This window comes from Poromitra crassiceps, assembly GCF_964638095.1.
Source record: "Poromitra crassiceps genome assembly, chromosome: 2".
In the NCBI taxonomy this organism is placed as follows: Eukaryota; Metazoa; Chordata; class Actinopteri; order Beryciformes; family Melamphaidae; genus Poromitra; species Poromitra crassiceps.
Genome location: NC_139624.1, coordinates 3,047,425 through 3,073,898, shown reverse-complemented (window position 1 = coordinate 3,073,898; position 26,474 = coordinate 3,047,425). Strand labels below are relative to the sequence as shown.

Here is a 26,474-nt window from a genome sequence, read left to right as displayed (position 1 = left end):
TGTGTGGTCTGTCATAGGCTACTTTCAGGGACAAATTTCAGACGTAAGACAAGTTAATTGTGGACCGCTTTTCTGATTGGGGACAAAAGCAGTGTCCCCAATTTAGAAAAAAGCAGATTTTGGGGTCAGTGGTTATGGTTAGGGTAAGTCTCCAGGAAATTAATATCAGTCTATGTACTGTAATGTCCCGAAACATGACCATGGTCTGATGTGTGTGTGTGTGCCTGTGTGTGCGTGCACTTACAGTATGTGTGTGTGTGTGTGTGTGTGTGTGTGTGTGTGTGTGTGTGTGTGTGTGTGTGCCTGTGTGTGCATGCACACAAATGAGTTGCACCAGCAGAGATGTGGTCATAACTCATCTCCATGTTCTGCTCTTTCAGAGTGAAAGGTGAACCCTCTTGTTCAGGTTTGGATAAAGGAATAGAGAATGAGCATGTTGATGCTCTTCATGTTACGCTGCAGAAAATCTTTTCCAACATGTCATTTAGTCTCCTATACAGTCTTGAAGCCTTAATTTGTCTTAAAACATGAAAGAATCTGACAGTGGGGTGAGATAATTCCACTTCTTTCCAGTGTAAATCAGATTATGTTATGAAATTTCGGCAATGTGGTCATTTTCTTGAGTAATCTGCTTTCTTTTGACTTGCTTCTAGATACAGAAGCTTGTTGAAACAGGTGAAACTGCCCTGGAAAGCGGGGGATAATTTCAACTCCCTGTCAGATTTCTTTAGTTGTTTTGATGAAATCAGGACTTGAAGGCTCAACATGCTTGTTAAAGGGAGAGGTCACTCCAAAATAAAAATACAAATACGTATTTTCCTCTTACCTGTATAATGCTATTTATCCACCTCTTTTTTGGTGTGAGTTGCCTAGTTTTGGAGATATTGGCCGTAGATATGTCTGGCTTCTCTTCAATACAATGGAACTGGATTGTGGTCCTCAAAGCGCCAAAAAAAATACATTTGAAAAACTCAACAGCAATGTCTCTTTCTAGAAACAGACAAGGTTGTGAGCAGTTTCGTGTAGGAACTATGACTGAACTACACCCACCAACCGTGCAGAAGTCAGCATGCTAACGTTACAGCTAAGCTAACTTTACACAGCTAAGCTAACAGATGCACACTTCCTTCTGCATGGTGAGACATTGTAGTTTGGTCGAAAGAAAATAGTTCCGACATGAAACTGCTCAAAACAAAGTCTTTGGATTATCTTGAGTAACTAACTGGGTCATGATTTCTGGAAAGATAAATTGCTGTTGAGCTTTCAATAAAAAAAAACGCTTTGAGCATCACGGGGCAGTGGTGGATTAAGGTTAGAGAAGCAAGCTTATGACCGGAAGGTCAACCCCCGGGACCGGCACAATCAATCTCGGTGGGTAAAGTGAAAAGGCAGTACTTGCCCCTCCCTCATTACCACCACTGAGGTGCCCTTGAGCAAGGCCCTTAACCCCAACCACTCCAGTGGAGCTGCTCAGTGGCCAGCAGATTCGACTGTGGTTGTACCGGTCAGCTTCCAAGCATGAATGTGTTTGTGTGAATGTGAACAGGGCACTCCTGAAAATGAGAGAGCTTTCAGTGAAACTCCCCCTGTATAAATAAAGGTAAAAAAAAACAAGCAGAGTGCCATCCAGTTCCATTGAGAAGGCAGAGATCTCTACGACCGATATCTCCAAAACAATCTAGATGGATAAAAATAACACTACAGGTAAGAGGAAAAAGATGTATTTTTGATTTTGTGGTGAACTGTCCCTTTAAGGTTCATGCTTTGCAGAGTGCTGCTACCCACCTTGTCCTTGTTAGGGTTAGGGTTACATCTACTAGTGCTGCAGAAGTCTGGATCCACATAGGTCCGTAGAGTCCAGTCCGGGCTGATGTCAAACACGGCCAGCACCGTGTTGGTTGGGTCTCCGTCCATGCTGAACACACCGGCCCAGAGAACTGGTGAGCCACCTGTGATAACCGAGGAGGCCAGGAGCCTGATGCGCCCTGCGCCTCCAGCGATACCTCCAGGAGACAGCTGGAGAGACGCACCACGCATGGACACAAAGGTCTGGGTCTTATTCCCTTTGCTCTCCAGCCAAAGCAGGCGGACTTTACTTCTGGGCAAGTTGGAGAATAGATAGATGGTTGAACTGATCTGAAACCCGTCCACAAACTCCACATTGCCCTTACGTTTGATCCTGGGGTAAGAAGAATATCCCACGTCATTGCTTGAGAATATGCCCAACTTGTCCTCGCTGTATTTAGTATCTTGCAGTCTGGCCACCCACTCTTCAGGAAAACATTCCTCCTCTGCAGTTGTGACTCCGTCCTTCTGGATGGCAGTCAGGATGTACGTCTCGGTCCGAGTCGGACTCTCCTGCACCTGCACCAGGAAGCCCACAGACGCACTGCGGCGCCTCAGCGACCCCACCTGGAAGTTCTCATCGTGCTTCACCTAGGACAGAAGTGAAGAAGTACTCTTTTTTAGTCTTTTATTAAGTAAAAGTAGAAATACCACAGTATAAAATACTCTGTTACAAGTAAAAGTCCTGCATTCAAAATGTTACTGAAGTAAAAGTACAAAAGTAGTAGCATCAAAATGTACTGATACAGCCGATCATCACATCCTTTTATTTTATTTTACTTTTTATTGACAGATTATCATCATTACATTGTATACATTGTAGATATGTACTGCCATTTTTTTTTTAGAGATAAAAGAAAAGACAAAGACCACAACAGCCGCAACAGCAGCAACAAAACAAACAAACAAAAACAAAAAACAAACAAACAAAACAGGGAGTCGACTTTTCACTATACATTCATCTTGGATCCAAAAAGATAAAGTCTGGCCTAATGGGTGTTATATATTGAACCCAGCATTCCCATCTTGAGGTAAATTGTTCTACTTTATGATTGATAACAGCAGTTAGTCTTTCCATCTTATATATATCCATCGTAATATTCATCCATTCTTTCACTTTAGGGCTTTCCTGTGGTAACCACTTCCTGGTGAGAGCTTTTTTACCAGCTACCAGCAATATATTAATCAAATATCTGTCTTCTTTCAACCAGTCTTCCGATATACCAAAATACATTGTTTTACTATCTAGGGGTATTATCGAAAACATCCTGTATAGCTTCGTGAATCTGTTTCCAATAACCCCTGATAACGGGGCAGTCCCAAAATACATGATAGTGATGTGCTATTTGACTTCCATCACATCCTTTTAAACAGGCTAAATCAATTAGTGGATATCTCCTGGTCTGCCTTAGATTGGTTGTTTGCATACCTTGCTAATAGGAGTGTCTCAGTCTCTGTTGGTCAGTTCAGGTCAGACATCACTCTTCTATCTTGTGGTGTCCCACAGGGCTCAGCCATAGGACCTATACTGTTCTTTCGCCCGCCCTGTAGCTTGCCGAGCTGGCCCTTGCATATGTAGCTCGCCCACTTCGCAGCCTCGCCCGCAGCTCGGCTGCTGCATGGCCTCGCCTGCACTATTGGCACACGCTAAATGTCTCCTTCTCTCCCCCCCCCCCTCTCTCCCTCTCCTCTCTCTCCCTCAGTCTCTCTTCCTCTCCTCTCTCTCCCTCTCCTCTCTCTCCCTCTCCCTTATGCTTAAAATACACTACAAGTGTTTCCCTCCGATTTTACATAGGATCTCCAGTTGGGCTCAGTCTGTCTTTGTTGACTCTAGTCTACAGTTGTTGTGGGCAGTTGTTGTGCCAATTAGCAACAAAAGTTAGTGATTTATGGGTACAGAATTCTCCCGACACCAGTCAGAGCCAGTCGGAGCCACAATGATTATATCAAACATGTTCTCGCGTTGAGTCGAGTAGTGTAAACTGGTACAATGACCCGACTCAACTCAACTCACAGGTGCATGTGGAATCCCGTCAATATCCAATGAAAAACTATAGTTGGCAATGAGCCAAAAGCAGTCAAATAGCTAGTCTTCATACAATAGATATTTCTGATACCAAGGCACACGTGAATAATAAAGGGAAGCATCAAAGACGCTAGTATGCCAGTTGCTCACGGTTAAGTCAGAAGGAATAAAACCGAAACTTCCCGTTACAAATGTCAAAATAAAAGTATACCATTGCAACCGTTTTGTGTGTGCGATCCAAAATATGCCAAGTACCAAAGAGGAAATAAAGAACACATTTCCATAGAAACCTGTTTTAAATTAACGTAATGTTGTGGCTTCGAAAAGTCAATTTGAACCCGTAGTGAGTCATGCATTAATACATTGGCACTTTTATTTTGAAACTAAAATTGTCCAGCTTCCTTCCGTATGATTAGTATGGTCACGTCAGTTTGCTGGTTTTGTGTTGTGGGTTCAAGACACCGTCTTTTAACTTGAAAGACGTGAGTTTGCTGGGCGCACAGTCGGGTAGTGTATTTTGATCTGTGATTCCAGTCGTGTCATGTATTTCAGTGAGTTTTTCACTTGTGATAAACAATCCTAATGAAAAAGTCGTGTAGTATAAACTCCCAGTCTTAATAATCACAGTTAAGATTTCAAAGTCGTCTAGTGTATCTAGGCTATTAGTCTCTCTCTTGTGTGTGCATGCATGTGTGTCACTGATGACATCATCAGTGATGTCACAATGATGTCACAATGCCTATGTATGCCATGACTGATGACATCATCACTCATGACATCATCACTGAACTATAGCCTCAGCATTAGGACAATTAGGGAAATTAATCTGCCCTAATTAAAAAATCCGGCTCTGTCTGGTCACCCGCATGGGTGCCCTTTACACCACCTAAAAGTTTCAGCCCGATCGCATGTAAAACGGCATAGCTGTGGCCGGCCAAAATTCTTGAAACAGACAGATAGAGAAACAGAGTCCACATCGCCAAATTTAGAAAATTCACCCTTTGCTAAATCCTGCCCCCCTTGGTTACTGTTGCTATGGAAGGCAAGCCACACGTAAAAAGGATGTTCACAACGATATGAGTGAGAGACATTCCCAAGTAAATAACGGCCAATTTCTGGAGTAACAGCTCCCAAATATCGGACAGAAGTAGACAGAAAGGAGTACAATAATGCTTGTGAGAGCTAGTACATTCACAATAGCATGTGTTGGCTAGTATTGTGAATTAAGAGATCATTAAACTTGAAGGAAAAGCTCACCGGTCCCAATGCAAGATAAGCTATACAAGATGTTTATTGTCACTCTCGATGTACAAGTAGGCTACAGACGTGTGAAATTCTTGAACTGTGTTGTGTTCCTTTACATATCATCATCATCTGATTTATCCGTAGCCAGACATATTGTATTGAATTGAATTGAATTTTTTATTTGTCTCGAACAGAAATAAAAAAAAAACCACATTAATTTACAAAACAACATATTATATGTCCGAGAAGGGACAGAAAGAAGCCATGCTTATCTAGTCCTGCCCCTCCTTACTACTTCATAAAATAAGGTTTAAATAATAATAGCTGCTTTACAATACAAAACAGATAGCCTACCATAGGCAATCCAACTTAATGCTACGAAATGTGAAATAAAATATACAAAGTAAGTGCAATACTCATTTTTCAAGCTCTCTCTTATACATGTCCATAATTGATAGTTTATAGATTCTTTTGAAATTTCCTATATGATTACTTCTTTTGATCATTTCATCCAAGCCATTCCAAAGCAGCACCCCACAAACAGAGATGCACATGCTTTTTCCAGTTGTGCGAACCTTTGGTTGTTTTAAATTCAGTGATCCTCTTAAATAGTGACCCCCATCTCTACCAGAGAACATGTGTTGAATGTTTTCTGGCATCATCTTGTTAATAACTTTAAACATAATTTGCCCGGTTTTATATTTTACCATATCCATGAACTTCAGAGTGTGAGATTTTAAAAACAGACTGTTTGTGTGTTCTAGATAACCGACTTGATGTACTATCCTTATGGCTCGTTTCTGCAATGTGCATATCTTTTGTAGGTTGCTTTTGTAAGTATTTCCCCAGATTTCAATACAGTATGACAGATAAGGTTCAATAAGTGTGCAGTATAATAATTATCGGGAGCAGTGCCTTCCATAATTATGACAGTTATACTGTCGAAATGAAAAAAGCAGCATCTGCTAAAAGAAGTGTATATGTGTCATATGTGGGAAATTAGTTGATGAACTGATCTTTGCTTTGTGTTGATTAGCTAATGTTTCTGTGGCATTTTGATTAACATTATGATTTAATTCCTTTTGGAACAAATGCTGGTTTAACAGATGAAATCTAACTGAAGCATAGCATAGCATTTACTGCGCAGCCCAGCTATAACTAACGTTAGTCCGGCTGCCTGCTCTCTTGTTTATCCTTACAACAGCTCACGCTTATGAGGAGAGGAGCTTTGTGAACAATATCCCCACAGTCAAAGCACTTCACTGAGATATCCATATAAAAACTCTCCTCATGCTTTACACCCAAATAAACCCAAAAACGTTTGTGTGACTCTTGACTGACTCCAATGGCTAACAGTGTAACGTTAGCTGATGGGAGTTGTAACGTTAAACACATTTCCTGGCATACACAGGCATTGGACAAGCTGGTAAGTTCTGAAAATATGTCTATTGCGTTATTCCAGTTAACGTTATCGTTATCGGTAAAGTTATGCCGACTGTAAAAGACTAGCGCTTGCAAGCTAACAGACTGTTTTACTGCATTGGACATTGCTATGAACAGGCGTTTACCTTGAACAATGCTGTTAGCTTGCATCCGTTAAAACCGATTACGTTAGCTGGAGTAATAAAACACATATTTTCTGAACTTATTACCACTTCAGTCCTACGGAGTTGCAATATATATAGTCCCATATATGCACAACTCCGGCATTGTTCCCGTAGTTACAGACTAGTGCTTCTGTTCTGACTAGTAGTAGCTTGCCCGAACCGCCCTGCCTAGCAACGGTTGCTAGGATTGGACAGTGGCCGTTCTAGGGTGGGACTTAGCGAAGGGTGAATGAGCAATCTCACGCGCTTGATTCCTAGGCTGCCCACTGCGTGTCACATGGTCTGCCCTCACCCAGGAAGGATGACATCACTGATGACATCATCACGGATGGCATCACTGATGACATCATCACTGATGACATCATCAGGGAATTCCAGAAAGGATGACATCACTGATGACATCATCACTGATGACATCACTGATGAGGTAATTAGGGCAATCACCTAAAAAATCCGGGGTAACACTTTACTTGGATAGTCCACCTACAGATAGTCGACAGAGTATAGTAAGGTTTCAACAGGAAGGCATCCTCTCTGCCCATGGTAGGATTGCCTTTTCCCCGGGAGGGTCTGGTGAGACCAAGGAGGAGCCCGGCCTGGAGTCACCCACAGGGCCTAGACCCTCCATGCACCGAAGGGTCTTTCAATACTGCGGTGTAGCACTAACTCTATTGCAGCAGACTGGGCGTGATCAACCCTTCCGCGGGCAGCGTTGCAGACAGAGTAGGAAGGCTGATCCGTGAGCGGCTGCTTCTGGGACGCGGGTCGGGGTCTTAATCGGCCTCGGCTGGGTCTGGGCGAGGGTGTATGATGTTGACAGACCCGAAACACCTTACGACCCCAGCTAACATCACTGATGACGCGTCCCAGCGCATGCTGTAGTATGTATTTTAAACAGCTTATTAGTTGACATTCAACAATTCATCAATTCAACTTCGTCTGTAGATGTTTCATAGATGATCTAGTATAAATGTGACAATTTATGAACATTTCTACATATTTTCATAATAAATTAGTTGAACTTGAACTCTGCACTCAACCTATGCTTTACAGATCTTTCACGAATATTCAACAAACAATTTCTAAACTATTGAATTAATATTTGTTGAACCTTCTAATTATCAGCGATTCTCAGAATTAATTAGTTGAACATGAGCTATGCACTCAACCTATTGTTATGATAGAGCATTATAGCTGGTTATTTGGTCTGTTAGGATAGAAGGAGTAGGTGTGCTTTGGACAGGTTAGACTATTGGTAGGGAGAGACTGACGTCACACGGTGGAGTGGTGTTTGATCCATTAACAGGTTGCACCTGGAAAAGGGGCAGAGATACTGTGGCGTTTGAATTTGCAAGCGCGCCACGTCGAGCGAGGACGCCAAGGCAGACTCTGGAGACAAAGAGACTATTCTAAACAAACTTTTACACACCACCACAGACCACCTGGGATACACCTTCCCACCACGACTGAACTTCCATACCGAGAGCGGGCTGGCCGAGCTGGACAGTCGAAGCAGCTGAGAAGGGCTTGTCTGGTCAAGAGCGAGCAGGTCGCAACAAAGCCAACGACAACACCAGGAGTAGATAACGTTATCGTTAATGGCTTGAGTGAGTCAAACCTACACAATACCCCCTCAGATAGAATTGCATTCACTAGTCTCACCTTCACGTTAAAACACGTAGGGAAAACACCAGTTTACTAACGGGGTAATCTAGGAAGTAATATGAGCCAGGTTAGCTAGCAGCGTAACACTATGCTTTACAAATGTTCAACAACTTATGTACGAATATTCAACAATTAGTTAACCATTTAATTAATATTTGTCGAACATTCTTATGATCAACTAATGTTCAAGATTATATATGCCAATGTTCCACAAAGTTTCAACAGCTTATTAGTGGGGGGATTCAACTGTTTCGCTGTGTCTGTGTCACGTTTCATCCGTGTCGGTCTTCAATGGCACCGCTGAACCTCATCAGCTGTTTCATTTCACTGGTACCACCAATCTTAGTCACTCTCTTGGCTGCTCCAGACAGTTTACCTGTGTTTTCACTCTCTTGGCTGCTCCATACAGTTTACCTGAGTTGGATCCATACAGTTTACCTGAGTTTTCAGTCTCTTGGCTGCTCCATACAGTTGACCTGAGTTTTCCCAGTGTTTCCTTGTGCCTGTAGGCTACATTAATCCTGTTTCATCTGTGTTGTAGATTATTCTCGTCTCTGCTGCACCACTTGTCTGTCAGCCCGTCTGCCTGCTCGGCCTGGATCACAAACACCCCGTGGCTTCCAGCTTCCATCCAATTTATCATTCACATCCCCTTGACCACCATCGTCTTGCAAATAAACCTTTTCATCTCCACTCACCTCATGTCTGTGTCTTCCTTTGGGTCCAAGCTAGCGGTGAAAGTCTGTAGTCTAGATGTTGTCTGTAGATGTTTAACAGATTATCTATAGAGAAATAAGAGTCCATGAAGATATTCTCTGAGTAAATTATTTGAACTTGAACCACTCACAAACCACAGGGTGTGGCTGATGGACATGATCTATGTTAGACAGATGGAGAGACTCAGGTCCCTGAGAGCCGACTCGCTTAAAAGGCTCTCGACTATTTGGGACCCTTTTTTGGCCTACTTTGATGAACTTAAGAATGAATAGTGTCTGAGGCTCTCCCGTCTGGTTTCTCGTCGTGGACCCCTTACATGGGACCCCATGCACAATATCTATTACAGATACAAGCACCTTATGCGGCTGGTAGCAACATGTAATGTTGAACGTTGATAAACAGGCTCCTGTGTCTGAGCCTGTTTATGTGTCTTCTATAAAGATTGAAAATAAGATATTGGGGGGGGGGGGGGGGGGGGGGGTAGTGACCATCACTTGCATAGCCACTAAACAACTGTAGATTTTCATCTGGACTACCCAAGTAAAGTGAAAACTAGTTGATAGTCTACAAATTCACCTACATATAAGTAGATATGGAAGTTGATTATTGCATAACCACTAAACATCTGTAGATTTTCATCTGGACTACCCAAGTAAAGTGAAAACTAGATGACAGTCTACAGACAATTTATATAGATTCCATACTATTCATGAAAGATTTGACTGTACAGATGAAGCCGAAGTACAAAGTTGTATTTGTTTTTCCCCCTCCGCACACATAACTTATAAGGCACATTAGGCAAACTGCCAAACAAGATGGACTGATTTTTTTTTTAATGGATTAAAAAAATATATATGAGGCCAGCAACACCTGCCTTAGGCTAGTAACACTCACACACCTGCTTAAACAGTGAGGGGACACATCCTAACGATTAGGCTAGTCCCAGGGCATCACTATACTTTTTAGTTTTGGACGAACTGGGTCATCCAGCAGAACTCCCACAATGGCTGAAAGCCATGCCACACCACAGTGCAACATTCAAGTAAGCCGGCGCGGTAGGGGGAAGGGGTGTGATTGGTGGACCTGAAGCATTACTGATTTCCAACTTTGTCGTCGATAGAGAGCTGGTTTGAGCCCAGCTCAAGGGGTGAGTGTACACGCACACATGTGTGCATTATGTGTGAGAAAGATGGATATCGGTCTACAGTGAGCCTGTACTGAAGTCCAATCAATGTGGAGCATCAAAACGAGCTAAATGTATTTTCCCAGATCTGATGGTTGTAGTTGATTCCCACTTCCACTGGTTTTCTGTAGCAAGATTTGTCTTTAACTCATTGAGTGCCAGCCACTTTTGGAGAACGGACGCTCCCAGTGCCAGAGTTTCAGAGCGTTTTCAGTGATTTCTCGAGGCCCACAGAATATTGTGTGATATTACTATGTAAAAACCGAACACGCACAAAGAACGAGGAGACTCTCTTCTATCATCGGCAAAAAAAAGTTTATTGATATCATTTTCCGTTCTTTAGTTATGAGCCGGAGAAGATAGGTTGTTTTGAGCAAAAAGAGACGTTTCAAATTAGAAGCTGAGATAATTAGCCTTTTGTGAAATGAAGCATTTCAAGCACATGACTGACTCTGAAGCTAATATTTTCTGATGTAGTCACACCTCACAAATAATTTCCTTCAATAAAACAGTGAAAACAAAGGAATTTTGTTTGGCAAAATAATATTTTTTAGCTGCAACCAGCAGCGCTGGCCCCTGCGTGCGCTGCTGGTTGCAGCTTCTTGCTGGTCTTGATTTACTGCTGGTGAGCATCAGATATTCTAGCTTGCGTTTGCCAATCCTGTCCTGCTGTCTGGGTCTGTCTGGGTCTGTGTTGTATGCTGCCCTGCGTGCCCCACCCCGCTCAACTGCAAACCCCACCTCCGTGGGAGTGTCTCTGGTGGCTCTCTGCTGCGTTTGCTCTGTACTGAAAAGTGCGCTACATCCAGCTTTTTTACAGCGTTCTGCGTGTATTTGTCACCGGCTCCCATGCTTCCAGTTGAGAATAATAACAACTCCACAACTAATCATGCGGATGGGCTATCGCAGCGGACACGGAGGGGCTCAATTGTGGCAGCAGATTGGCTGCTGCAGGCACAGCTAACGTTATGCTTCATGCATATCGATGCATACGGATGCGATTTCCGTTTCCCCATGACTTCTTCTCTGTTTTTTCCTCGCCTTTCTGTAATCTGGAGAGCACTGTCGCCACCTAATGGGTCTGTAAAATAGCTTTTACACATTCAACATCCACCATACTTTCACAGGAGATGGATCTGGCTTTGATCCACGTCCCACCGTCAAAAAACGCAATTGACGACTTAAGTCGTCATTGGCACTGAACGTTACTATTTGAATTGACGACTATAGTCGTCATTGGCACTCAATGAGTTAAGCTTTTCGGGTGTTTATTATCTGCTCTAGATTTCCAACCTTTTCTACACAGATGTAATAATAATCATCCAAAATTATGTGAAATTGTATGTTTGATTGTCTTTAATAGAAAAACATTCAATCTTAATGGGGGAGATCCCAAATACAGTATGTGAAGGGAAAATGCACTATGGCATTATTGTATGCAAATTAAGCGTGGCTGATGTTTGTGCAGGTTGGACAGGGCACTTGTTGAGTCGTGATGTCTGGGGGGGGGGGTGCAAAAGTCATAAGGAAGAGGTTTTGGGATGCCTTTGTATAGATCAGGAAATCAGTCACTCGTCGCAAATGAATACAGGAGGACTTATTGAATAGAACAATTCATCAGACGAGTTGCAACATCCACTGTGAAAATCAAAGCAATTAAAGTCCAGAGCAAAAGTGCTCACTCGTTTATGAAGTGAACAGTCTCGCCCCCTTCTTCTGACTTCCTCTCAAGCTGGCCACGTGACCCGTTTATCTCAGGCAGCATGGTTTAAAGGATGCAGTTTTTAACAGTCAGCTCTCATTGAGGTCAAAGCTTCCTGTGTTAGCCGACTGTGCGTGCAAAAGGGAATGTTTGCAGCCGTTGTGTTCAAGACAGGCAGTTTGTGGTGTTTGAAAACCTGTTACAGCAAATGAACAAATTGTTTCACCAGAGAGGATTAAGGAGAAGCCAGAGAAATACTTCATCATCACTTAATCACTTAACACATTCACTGCCAGCCGTTTTTTTTTTACTGTAGGTAGCTTCTGCCAGAGGTTTTTTTTGAGGATTCTGGCTCATCTTTCAAGACCCGAGGATTCTTTTCTGCTAAGATTTTGTGAACACAAAATATCTCAAAAGAACTAATAGAATGTGTGCTTTCTCTGTCTAAAATAGTTAGTTTGTAGAGTTAGTAGTTATGTAGGCATTAGCACTTGAATACAGCATGGTTTCAGCGTCTGAAAATTTAAGCTGAGATAAATAGCTTTTTGTGAAATTCGATAGAACAGTCACTTTAACCATTCATTTTTGGCATCAGTAAGACGTCAGACATCTAAACAATAGTTTTGAACAGTAATTTCCTCCATAACAGCAGGAAACACCCCTCTCCTTCAAACTGCTCCCTCCGTGTGTGTTCTTCTTGGCTGCAGCGGGCGTGTCACAAGCTCGTTTCTGCTGCTGCTGCTGCTGCTCCTGTCTGCTGGCGGCCGCTTGGCAAGTCTGGATGGGCTCGCTCGTTTCTTGGGGTTTCGGTTGAGAGCTTTGATGAAGCTTTTGCGATTCTGGTCTTATTTATGCTGCGTGTTTCAAAGTGTGTTGCACCCATAATCTATTATGCAAATTTGCAATCCCCCACCGCCAGCAATCAGCGCGAAAACGAAAGCGTTTTCGCCAATCCATTTTACAGTAGAATGGTTTCATCGCGCGTTCCCCTGCAGTTTTGGCTCTGCTTTTTCTAGTCTGGAGAGCACTGTCGCCACTTAGTGGGTCGGTGGAATGGGTTGTACACGTTCGGTGGCTCCCATATTTATATAGGAGATGTAAAAGGCTTAGATACACGTCCCACCGTCAAATTTTTTTTTTTTTTTTTTGACGTATTAACACGTTAACTGCCAACGACGTACTGATACGTCAAGCAGAATCCAACCGTTAACTGCCAGCGACGTATGGATACGTCAAAAAAAACGTTTTTTTTTTTTTGACGGTGGATCGTTGATCTGGCCCTTTTGCATCTTCTATTATACTGTTAGAGCCGCCGGGCGTGTGCAATCCATTCCGCCGACCCACTGAGTGGCGACGGTGCTCAGACACCGAGGTGCCAAACAACACCGAGTGTTGTTTGGCCAGAAACGCACGCATTCCAGCTGAGCTCAACCGAGGACCCAGAAGCGAACGAGCCTCATTCTCATACTGTAGGCGAAAACCTTTCACACGGGCGCACGGCGGTGGGGGCTTCCAAAGGTGGACTGGGTGGAAAGCACACTTTGAAGCGCGCAGCATAAGCCTAGAGTCACACAAGGCTTCGTCAAAGCTCTCAACCGAAAATCCAAGAACGGATTAAGCCACATCCACGCTCGCCGACGAGGGGCCGCCAGAGAGAGAGGCTGCTGCTCACTGCTCAGACAGGCAGGAGAGACTGGCTTGTGACTGACAAACACGGAGACACGCCCACGGAGGGAGGAGTTGTAAGGAGAGGGGGTGCGGGTGCTGCTATGGAGGAAATTACTGTTCAGAACTATATTGTTTATGTCTGATGTCTCACTGATGCCAAAAATAAATGGTTAAAGTGACTGTTTGATATTGAATTTCACAAAACTGCGATTATCTCAGCTTTTTGTCTCAGACGCTGAAACCATGCTGTACTCAACGGCTAATATCTACATAACTACTAACTCTACAAACTAACTCTTTTAGACAGAGAAAGCACACATTCTATTAGTACTTTTGTGAACTTTGTGTTGACAAACTCCAAGCAGAAAATTATCCTTGGCTCTTGTAAAATGAGCCAGAATCCTCAAAAAAACCCTCTGGCAAAAGCTACCTACAGTAAAAAAAAAAAGGCTGGCAGTGAATGTGTTAACACGTCATTGGCAGTCAACCGTTGGATTTTTTTTGACGTATCAACACGTCATTGGCAGTGAACGTGTTAATCAATCAATCAATCAATCCTCACCCACAGGGCCCTTGAAAAAGTCATAGCCCCGGGGCCCATGGCTACTTTAATCCGGCCTTCTGGATGAACCGGTTCGGCCAAAACTAAAAAGTATAGTGATGCCCTGGGACTTGGCTAAGTTTTAGGATTGAAAACAGCTTAAACAGTGAAGGGACACTTCACTGTTTAAGCCGGTGTGTGAAATTAAGACAGTGTTAACTCATTCATGGCCAGTTTAGGACTGCCAATATTTAGCACAGGCCAAAGATTTTCATAATTGTTGGTCATCTTTCAAGACCCACAGTAAATTATCTATTAGCACCAGAGTGATTTGCAATACCTCAAAATGAAGATGTACGTCTCTGGGTTCACCAGGGAAAAAAAAGTGAGCTTTTAGCATGTTCTGTACTCTACTTATAGCCATTTATATACACCCTGTTTTCACCAAAAAGGTCTCTCTGAGAAGATAAATTGCAGAAAATGGCATTTTTCTAAATCACACAATCTCAGGCAGAACTCGCTCTCAATTCTTTTATTTTGAACTGTATTGACATCAGACATGTAAATATTATTCGTTATGACACAAATGAAAAAAGAAAAAAAAAATATATATATATATATATATATATATATATATATATATATATATATATATACATAAAGTGCCTTTTTGGGGCCGGTTGTGCATGCACAGCAGGACCCCTACATTCGACTCTGTCGCCGATTTGCATATTTGAGCACGGATTCAGGTTCTTTCCACACTCCCAGCATGCATTTCGGCATAAGCAGAGGCAGAACGCAGCAGAGAAGACGCCATAAGCTCCGGAAAGTTTTTTACAATTTAAAGTTTTATTTCATCACTAAATTAATTTCTGATGACTTTTGATGCCTACAAGCAGGGTAGTAGGTTTCAATAAGTGCCACTTTACGAACATTTATGGCGAAAAATGGCAAAAAGTTCCAGAGCACAATTGGCTGCATCTACATCAGCTGTGTTGCTGCGCGCATAGCGTACTGACGGTCATCTGTCTATCTGTCTGCACGCGCGCACACACACACACACACACACACACACACACACACACACAGCAGCGCCGCAGCAGGCAGAGGAGAGGTTTCTACACACCGCCGACGAGACTCATATCTGCTCTGCCACTTCGAGTGCACAGCGCTTCTGTCTCCCTCCCACCGTGTGCTGTGTTCATTCGTTCTCTCTCTCTCTCTCTCTCTCTCTCACTAGTCGAGAGAGAGAGAGAGAGAGAGAGAGAGAGAGAGAGAGAGAGAGAGAGAGAGAGAGAGCTCTGTGTCACTTCCTGAAAGTCTTCGCTCTTAAATGTTTATATACTTGGCCAATACGTATCTATCATACAAACAAAGCAAGCTGCCAAACGGTAATGTCTTCATTTAATTAATGTAGAACGCAAAACATCGTTGTTTTCATGTGTGTAAGGTATGGATGCATGTTGTGTGATTGGAAACTGTGTGCACTGTGTACAGTTTGCATAGACTGAAGGCTGCGTACTTGTGCGTACATAATGTATGTTTTCTAAAGGTGTACTAACTCACTGTAAAACATGGAATGTACAATTTGTCAGAAATTGATTAAAAAAGAATTAGGCCTAATTATTAAAATCTAAAGTAACCGTAGTTATTGTAGAACCTAAATGGTTTCATAATTGGGAAAATAGGTCCAGATAAATAATTCTGTTTTGGATTGCGGTGCGTGGGACCCTTACATCATGTCACAGCTTGGTTTTCAGTTTGAGTGTGGAAGAGGCTGTCTGACAGAAAGAAAAAGCAAAAATAATAATTGGGGAAAAAATAAAACGGAATTTAGAAATAAATCTAAAGGATCTCATTGCTGTGTTTGTGCAGAAATGGAAATTTTACCATGCACCGGCCCTATGCCAGGTTTCGACCTGGCCTTGTTTACATTCAACAATACAGTTTACTCAGTGTGAGTGAGTGTGATCATAGAATAGAATGCAGAGATCAGTGTAGTCTCTCTCACACACACACACACACACACACACACACACACACACACACACACACACACACACACACACACACACTCCTTACCGCGAGATCATCCGGGTCCTGTCGCATTGGAATCCAGTCTTCCTCGCCCTCGACAGGAAAGTGGCCGTGCTGCTTCGCTCTGTGTGAAAGCCATTTCTGTGGCGAGGCTGCTGTTCTCCTCCTGCTCACACAGTTGTGACTCCGTCTCGTCTATTTCGGGCTGGGACACAGGAACGGGGTCGAGGGACCAGGATCGATCATGTTGGTCACGGGTTTGACTACCGCGAACGATCGATGTCCGCTGCCCTGCAACAAGCCGATCAGCTCGTGCAGCGCGCCGAGGGGCATTTCAATGGCGTTTCTCCTCTCTGCACAACTTCACAAGGAAGCGCGTTTCTCTGTTTTTCCTCCTGCTCATTTCAAAACAACAGCTGCGGTATGTGTTTGATCGCGTGTTGTCGGCTTGTCTTTGAGGTTTTAGGGACCTGATAACATGTCACAGGCTGGGGAAGTGTTTGAACTACGCGCTGCACTAATAAAAACAAAAACACGTCAAACACGTCATTGGCCCTCTGGGCTATCCCTGATAACACGTCAAAGACGTCTTTGGCCCTGAATGAGTTAATAGCCTAAGGCAGGTGTTGTTGGCCTCATACCATTTTGTTTTTATTAAAATGATCAGTCCATCTTTTTTGGCAGTGACGACAAGTGTCACAATTCTCTTTGCCTAATGTGCCTTAGTTATGTGTGGATAAATACAAATTTTGTACAACTTTGTAACTTCTGCTTCATCTGTACATGTTAACGTTTTCATGAATAGTATGGATATAAATAGCCTGTAGACTGTCAACTAGTTTTCACTTTACTTGGGTAGTCCAAATGAAAATCTACAGATGTTTAGTGGTTATGAAATAATCAAGTTCCATATCTACTTATTCACCTTATGTATAAGAGACCATCTGGCTTGAGAGACTAACAGGAAGTGTAAATACAATCGGAACTTCCGATTGTATTTACACTTACTGTGACTCATAAACCTAGTCTGATTCATAATGTGAGTCAAACTAGGTTTGACCAGGTGAGTCAGACTAGTTTGAGCAGGTAAAACAGCTGGCGTTTTGAACAGGAAGTCGTGATACAATGGGTCAAGTGGGCGGGGCTGCATAAGGTGAATATGGAGGTGAATTTGTAGATGGTCAACTCGTTTTCACTTTACTTGGGTAGTCCAGATGAAAATCTACAGTTGTTTAGTGGTTATGCAAGTGATAGTCAACGTCACATTTACATTATGTAGTTGAAATTCTGTGGTAAAAGCAACGGGTTTATGAATGCACTACATGGACAAGGCAGTACTCCACTCGTGGTTTGTTGAGTGAGTGGTTCAAGTTCAACTAATTTATTCAGAGAATATGTTCATGGACTGTTATTGCTCTATAGATAATCTGGTATACATCTACAGACTTTTACCGCTAGCTTGGACGCTAAGGAAGACATAGACATGAGGTGAGTGGAGATGAAAAGGTTTATTTCCAAACTGATGGTGGTCAAGGGGATGTGAATGATAAGATGGATGGAACCTGGAAGCCACGGGGAGTTTGTGATCCAGGCCGAGCAGGCAGACGTGCTGACAGACAAGTGGTGCAGCAGAGACGAGAATAATCTTCAACACAGATGAAACAGGATTAATGTAGCCTACAGGCACAAGGAAACACTGGGAAAACTCAGGTAAACTGTATGGAGAAGCCAAGAGAGTGACTACCAGTCACTCTGGTACCAGTGAAGTGGAACAGCTGATGAGGTTCAGTGGTGCCATTGAAGACCAACACGGCTGAACCGTGACACAGACACAGCGAAACAGTTGAATCCCCCCACTATTAAAGGTCCTATCTGTAAGTTTGGCGGGAAAATAACAACGTGTTTTCTATTACCAATGAGTGAATGCGCCGTTCCGTAACTTAAAAAACGAGCCCAGCTGCGTCTCTCTGCATTCACCCATTGCAAAGATATTGCAGGATTTTCATGCTGGCCACGGGTTATACTTTCCCGGCAAATTTGGCGGATGTGACATTGTGCGCGTTCACGAGCCTGCCTCTTGTCCTCATGGCTCCAGCGGAAATACCAACGAAGAAGTGGCTAACGTTACGTTCGTCGCTAGCTGCCAGCAAAAGCAAACAACACAGACTCCAGCAATAAGTCCACACACACAAAAATAAATAAATATGTATCTAGTGATGCCCATCTGGCCAGACAGCAGCAATGTGACCGACATTGGGGGGAAACTAGAGCTGGGGCTGTGTTTTCGGTTCTTGAAGGGACCTTGCTGCTTGTAGCTACTGTAATGTGGTTTTGACCAGATAACGTTAGCTGCTTGCTAATGGATTTACCACCTGGTCAGAAACTCCGCTAATAACATTACCGTCTTGTGTGAAGTAATGTAACAGTCGCAAATATGCCTAACATTACTACCGTTATGCTTATGGTCATGGAACATTATTGTTTGACTGCAGTTAGCTCCGGTGGTGAGACTGCCTATTATAACGTTAGCTTGATGCTATTCGCGGCTAACTAATAGATTTAGCTATATTTATAGAAATTACCACCCAGCCCCACTAATAACGTTACCATCTTGGGTTGACAATGAATGTAACAGTCGTAAATATGCCTAACATAGTTTGGTCAACTATTATACGGTACCGGGGGAGAAGGCTCTGACTGCAGTTAGCTGCAGTGAGACCTTACATTATTATAACGTTAGCTTGATGCTATAGATTTAGCTATATTTATAGAAATTACCACCAGCCCCACTAATAACGTCGTAAGTGTAGTCGCAGACTGTAGTTCAATCATGGAAGACCAAATAAGGCATTAATAGAGCACCCCATGCTGTCATAACCCAAATGACATCATAAATGACATCATAAATGACATCAGTTATGACATCATAAATGCCCTTCTCCCAAATGACATCAGTTATGACATCATAAATGACATCAGTTATGACATCATAAATGCCCTTCTCCTGGTACTATATAAAGCCCCATCACCACAGCTTAAATCACACTTGTGCAGTCATCACTCACCTTGTGTCAGCATCACGCATTCATCCAGCATCTCCAGAGCAAAAAGCTTCATTCAGTCCAGCACCATGTCCGAGTCCGAAAACGAGCAGCAAAGTTTCAGCTCCACCGTGGACGCTTTCCTCCAGAGCACATTCAACGCCCCGGCCAGCCTCGGGCAAATCCCCAATCCCCAGGCTCCATCTCCGGGCGTCACAGGCGTCTCATGGGACGCTCCCCTCACCAGGGGCCGCGGCTGCAAAAGAAGATCCAACGTCAAGGAGGTCCTCGTCTCGCCTGGATCTCAGTCCGCACAGCACTCCGGAGGCCGCGGCCGCGGCAAAAGAGCCCAGAAGTCCACCTCCCCCGGATCTCAGTCCGCACAGCACTCCGGAGGCCGTGGCCGCAGCAAAAGAGCCCAGAAGTCCACCTCCAAGAAAGGCCCAGCGAAGCGCACCACGACTGCCGGCTCCTCGTATCCCCCCTTTTCAGCCGGCATCTCTTCCGGCGGCCGCACTCATTGCAGGCCGGGTGCCAATCCCCGAGCAACTCTGCCCTGTTGCATATGGCCGCTTCCCTCTCCCGCGTCCGGTCGGGTATTATCAAACATGCATTTAGTCCCTGGTTTCAGTCAACGTTGCGGCATTGCTGCTGCACTCATTTCAGGCCGGGTGCCAATCCCTTAGCATACGGCATACGGCATACGGCCGCTTCCCTCTCCCGTGTCCATTCGGGTTTTAACAACATGCCTCTAGTCCCAGTTTCCAGTCAACCTTTTCTTTTTCATAGCATGGTTCCTCTCTTACGCATCCAATCCATCGATCCAATCCCAGTCATTTAGATAAAGTATAACCCTTGTAAACTTTTCCGGCCATGCTGAGTAGCGCGCTAGCTACCTGGCTAGCCACCGGCCTTCCATGCTATACTGCGCATGCGCGTGGCTGGTCTAGCGTTGCCAAAGATGCGCATTGCAAATGCAAGATGCGACACTATCGTCTCCCGTCGCATGCTTCAGGCAAAATGGCGATAATCATCAGTTCTGCTGTTGCCGTCCTTCAAAATATAAGAAAATGTATAGCTCAGCGCTAGAGCGGACTGGCTTGAATGTGGGAAAGCGGGGTTCGAATCCCGTGTGCGCGCTGATATTTTAATTTAAGATCCTGGTGAAATATGGTCTAAATCTGAAGTTCAATAAACGTCTGCAAATAGCGGGTGAAAAAACTTTCACTTTCAAATTTAAACGTCTTTTCAACCGAAAAATGCTTGCGGGTGGTTCTGGCTTCAGCATATGCTTGAATTAAGTTCTAGAGGTGAATGGTTGCAGAAAAGAGGCACCATGAGTTCCCTACTTTCTCCCAGTAGGGAATCGATCTTCCTCTACGAGATTTACTCTGGTATTGCAAATGCATACGAAGCTTCAGTCTCGATCATAAACAAAAGGTGCTCCTCCCAGTCCACCACGGCTTTAATGTGCAGTGCAGCATCACCCGGCTTTCCGTTATGCATAACTCGTCAGGTCAGCAGAGCTCATTCCCCGGTCACGGCGCAGTAGATTCAGCAGAGCACATCCCTGGTCACAGCACAGTGGCTACAGCAGAGCATATCCCGGCAGCGTTGCCAGACGTACGATAATTATCGTACCTGTACGATAATTTTGACCTCTGTACGATGTACGATCAATAATCCCCAAATCCCCCAAACGTACGAGAATCTCATCATTTCGTGACACTTAGACGAATCCTACGTCTATCACTCTATCTGTTTATACAATCATCTCTTCAAACAAACATATTTGCAGCTAATACGTGCAGGGTGTTTTGTTGTTGTTGCAACGCAGGCTGAGACCACAGTGTTGAAAAATCATGCCAAGTCCAAAAAGTAGCCTGTGATTAGCGCAGCCCCCCGACATAGGCGCGCCGAAGGCACGCGCGCTGGGGAGGGGGCGTACGATAATTTCACTCCAAAAACGATAATTTTGACCCTCTGGTACGATAATTCAACATTTGCCATCTGGCAACACTGTATCCCGGTCACAGCAGTGGCTCAGCAGAGCATATCCCTGGGCACAGCTCAGTGGCTTCAGCAGAGCTCCTCCCCGGTCACAGCACAGTGGCTTCAGCAAAGCATATCCCTGGTCACAGCACAGTGGTTTCAGCAGAGCTCCTCCCTGGTCACAGCACAGTGGCTTCAGCAAAGCATATCCCCGGTCACAGCACAGTGGCTTCAGCAGAGCTCCTCCCTGGTCACAGCACAGTGGCTCCAGCAAAGCATATAGCCGGGCACAGCACAGTGGCTTCAGCAAAAGTATACCCCCTGGGCACACCTCTTAGAAAATTGGAACGGAATCTCATTTTTCTACGACGAAATCGTCTCGTCTGCCGACGACTTAAAACTTTCTACAGATGCAGCACATTCACTGCTCCCCCTCCCGCTGGACGTCAAAACTAATCAAAAAGGTCATGGCACGAAAACCGCGTGTCTCCACAGCCAGTCTCTGCCTCAACTGAACTAAGTCCACCGTACAACAGCTCAGCCGAGGGTGCGGGTGCAACTCTCCCGAAGTGACAGTACACGACTGTCAAAACAAATGAAAAAGGCCCATAATAGACATACTGTAGACACGCAACTTAAAGTCAAATCCAAGGGGAAAACGTACTTATTAACAATGGTCAGCCCACCTTTAATATTCCAAATGTCAAAATGCACAAATCAGAACGTGCATCTATTAGGAATAGAACGGATAGATAGGAAAACTATGAGAAAGATATCAAGCCTATCTTTGCCTCATACAATTTGGGATAAAGTAAGTGCACAACTAAAGAATATAACATTATGTCTACTCATTTTTAGACATTTTCATGCCATAATAATATAATGCTAAAGGTTAAATATTGCATCTTTAAGCCATTGCTGGCTATGCTCATGCAGGTTGTTGCGACCTTGGTCATTACTGACCTTAAAAAATGCAGGTCATCGCTGACCTTTTTCTTTTGGGGGGGGTGGTCCCCTCCCGGGGGGGTCCTCCCTTCAACAACTGGGCTGCTGTCCTCATCAGCCATGCGTCCTACATCCATCCAGAGCAAGCTGCTATATCATCAGCCCAAAGATGCCTCCTTCCATGATTGGTAGGAAGTATTAATGCATTTCGTTGGTGGCGGTCTTCTCTCCCAATCCCCGTTTGGTGCCCATGCCCGGGCAATTTGCATATAACCCCATAAGTGTCCTCGCCATTGCTTAACCTCAGTCAGCCCACGTCCTGACAATTTGCACAACCCATCATCCCTGCATTCTGCTTAAACATCAGTCAGCCCATGTCCTGACAAGTCAGCCCCCGTCCTGACAATTTGCTCAACCCATTATCTCTGCATTCTGCTTAAACCTGTCAGCCCACGTCCCGAGAAGTCAGTCCACATCCTGACAACTTGCTCAACCCATTATCCCTGCATCCTGCTTAAACTTCAGTCAGCCCACGTCCTGACAAGTCAGCCAATGTCCGACAATCTGCATAACCCATCATTCCGGCATTTGCATAAACCTCAATCAGCCCTTGGCCCCCTTTTCCTCATCTCTCCCCATCATCACATGACAGGATCCTGGTTCATCCTTCACTTCAAGACCACACTCCAGAAATGCAACATCCCTGCAGAGAACTATTCCAGTCACTCCTTCAGGATCGGAGCAGCCACATCAGCAGCCATGCAGGGGGCGTCCTCCGCCTCCCTTCAACAACTGGGGCGCTGGTCCTCATCCGCCTATGCATCTTTCATTCGACCAGAGCAAGACACCATATTATCAGCCCAAAGATCCCTCCTTCCATGACTAAAGAGGCAACAAGCACTTCGTTGGTGGTGATCAAACTCTCCCTTTCCTCATCAATGCGCCCATGCCCGGGCTATCCACATCCACGCCCTTGCAACCCCGCTTTGCCTTAAAAAACCCCGGTCAGCCCCTCATCTCCCGACATGCCTAAATTCTCCCCCCGTCAGCCCACGACCTGACTAAAGCATACCCCAGGCGAGCTCCATGACCCCCGTTTTCACTCTCCCAGTTCCTGAAATAACTTTAAATTCCTTTGGGGGATGTCCTATCTCATACAGCACTGACGCCCCTCTCTCATAAGCAAGAGGAGCGTCACATCATGGAGTCATACGCCATACTCAAACTGTCTATTCTGATTCAATAAAGTTTGTTAAAATTATATTACGAGTCTCTCATGATTGAAGTGTAGTCGCAGACTGTAGTTCAATCATTGAAGACCAAATAAGGCATTAATAGAGCACCCCATGCTGTCATAACCCAAATGACATCATAAATGACATCATAAATGACATCAGTTATGACATCATAAATGCCCTTCTCCCAAATGACATCAGTTATGACATCATAAATGACATCAGTTACGACATCATAAATGCCCTTCTCCTGGTACTATATAAAGCCCCATCACCACAGCTTAAATCACACTTGTGCAGTCATCACTCACCTTGTGTCAGCATCACGCATTCATCCAGCATCTCCAGAGCAAAAAGCTTCATCCCACCACCTCCCCAGATCACCACCAATGTCATGACTCCTGTTGGAAACAAATCCCCTTAGGGGGGATGTCCTATCTCATACAGCACTGACGCCCCTCTCTCATAAGCAAGAGGAGCGTCACATCATGGAGTCATACGCCATACTCAAACTGTCTATTCTGATTCAATAAAGTTTGTTAAAATTATATTACGAGTCTCTCATGATTGAACTGATGTTATGCTTATTATGGTACATTGTTTGTTCAGTTTGGTCAATTAGACGGTACCGGGGGAGAAGGCTCTGACTGCAGTTAGCTGCAGTATAATGTTAGCTTGATGCTAATCGCGGCTAACTAATATTGATTTACATTTATAGAAATTACCACCGAGCTCCACTAATAACGTTACCGTCTTGTGTGGATAATGAATATAACAGTCGTAAATATGCCTAACGTTACTGTTATGCTTATGAAACATTGTTTGATTGTTCAGTTTGGACAACTCCAGGCATTACTACAGGGGAAGCAGGGTGGTTCCTGGCTCACGGTAACGTGAATATCCTTATCCATTTCCCCGCAGCCAATGCAAGCCAAAACACGACCAAATATGCCACAATAACATCTGATAATTCACCCAGAATCCTCCCTGGGCATCTCGAGGCTGGTTGAATTGTCCAGGTTGCTGTTTTCAAGTGACTTTTATGAGTTAATGTTAAAAAGCAACCAACAGTCTGCTGTTGCAAGGCAGCTGCTTGTGCGCGTGCGTGTATGGTGCCCACGCGTCAGCTCGTTCACACGCTGCCTGCAGTTACTCTAACAGCCACTGGTGTCAGTAATAGTTAGAACTTATGGAGAGGACCTCCCAGCTAGCAGGGAATGTTCCCACAACATTGGCTAACATTACCTACCAGTTCTATAAATGTTTTTATGTTTTTATGTTTTATATTTAGATTTTTTAATCTAATGTTTTTAATCTAATGTTCAGATAACATTTTAAGGATGTTATTAATTTAAACAAATGTTCCTATAATGTTACATGCTAACAAAGGAAGAACGTTTTTGGTGCAACATTCCGAGGGTGTTTTGGGGATGTTGTTGAGGTAACAGATTATAGATTGTTCTTCTATAAAACATTCCCACAATGTTTAATGATAACAAAGATAGAACATTCTCAACACAACATTCTTAAAGTGTTTTCAGGATGTTATTCAGGCCTCAGATTAGAGAACATTTTTTTACAAAATGTTCCTAAAATGTTAGATGATAACAAAGGATGAACATTTTCAACAGAACATTCTGGAAATGTTATGCCGATATTTGGATGCCTCAGATGACAGAACGTTGTTTATAGAACGTTCCCACAACATTAGATGATAACAAAGGAAGAACATTGTCAAAGCAACATTTTCAAAATGTTTTCAGGATGTTATGTGTTGTCATAGAATGTTTCCACAATGTTAGCTAATAACAAAGGAAGGACATTCTCAAAGGAACATTTTTAAAATGTTTTCAGGATGTTGTGTGTTTTAATATAATGTTCCCACAATGTTAGCTGATAACAAAGGAAGGACATTCTCAAAGGAACATTTTTAAAATGTTTTCAGGATGTTGTGTGTTTTAATATAATGTTCCCACAATGTTAGCTGATAACAAAGGAAGGACATTCTCAAAGGAACATTTTTAAAATGTTTTCAGGATGTTATGTGTTGTTATAGAATGTTCCCACAATGTTAGCTGATAACAAAGGAAGGACATTCTCAAAGGAACATTTTTAAAATGTTTCCAGGATGTTAAGTGTTTTATAGAATGTTCCCACAATGTTAGCTGATAACAAAGGAAGGACATTCTCAAAGGAACATTTTTTAAATGTTTTCAGGATGTTGTGTGTTTTAATATAATGTTCCCACAATGTTAGCTGATAACAAAGGAAGGACATTCTCAAAGGAACATTTTTAAAATGTTTTCAGGATGTTGTGTGTTTTAATATAATGTTCCCACAATGTTCGCTGATAACAAAGGAAGGACATTCTCAAAGGAACATTTTAAAATGTTTCCTGGATGTTAAGTGTTGTTATAGAATGTTCCCACAGCGTTGGCTGATAACAAAGGAAGGACATTCTCAAAATAACATTTTCAAAATGTTTCTTGGATGTTATGTTTTTTTATAGAATGTTCCCACAATGTTAGCTGATAACAAAGGAAGGACATTCTCAAAGGAACATTTTTAAAATGTTTTCAGGATGTTGTGTGTTTTTATAGAATGTTCCCACAACGTTGGCTGATAACAAAGGAAGGACATTCTCAAAGGAACATTTTCAAAATGTTTTAAGGATGCTATGTGTTTTATAGAATGTTCCCACAATGTTAGCTGATAACAAAGGAAGGACATTCTCAAAGGAATATTTTCAAAATGTTTTCAGGATGTTGTGTGTTTTAATATAATGTTCCCACAATGTTCGCTGATAACAAAGGAAGGACATTCTCAAAGGAACATTTTCAAAATGTTTTCAGGATGTTATGTGTTTTTTTTATAATGCTCCCACAACATTAGCTGATAACAAAGGAAGGACATTCTCAAAGGAACATTTTAAAAATGTTTCCAGGATGTTAAGTGTTTTTATAGGATGTTCCTATAATGTTAGCTGATAACAAAGGAAGGACATTCTCAAAGGAACATTTATCAA

The 26,474-nt window shown here is 43.3% G+C and overlaps 1 protein-coding gene across 1 annotated transcript in view; it reads right to left on the bottom strand.

Moving 5' to 3' along the window:
* The window catches only part of LOC310791693 (plexin-C1-like), a gene marked incomplete at both ends in the record, with an annotated part of 125,697 nt that overhangs the window by 22,707 nt on the left and 76,516 nt on the right, over positions 1 to 26,474 (bottom strand). The window contains one exon of the mRNA XM_083653348.1: positions 1,786 to 2,436. Coding sequence (XP_083509474.1) covers positions 1,786 to 2,436 — 651 coding nt within the window. The remainder of the gene's footprint in view (positions 1 to 1,785; positions 2,437 to 26,474) is intronic.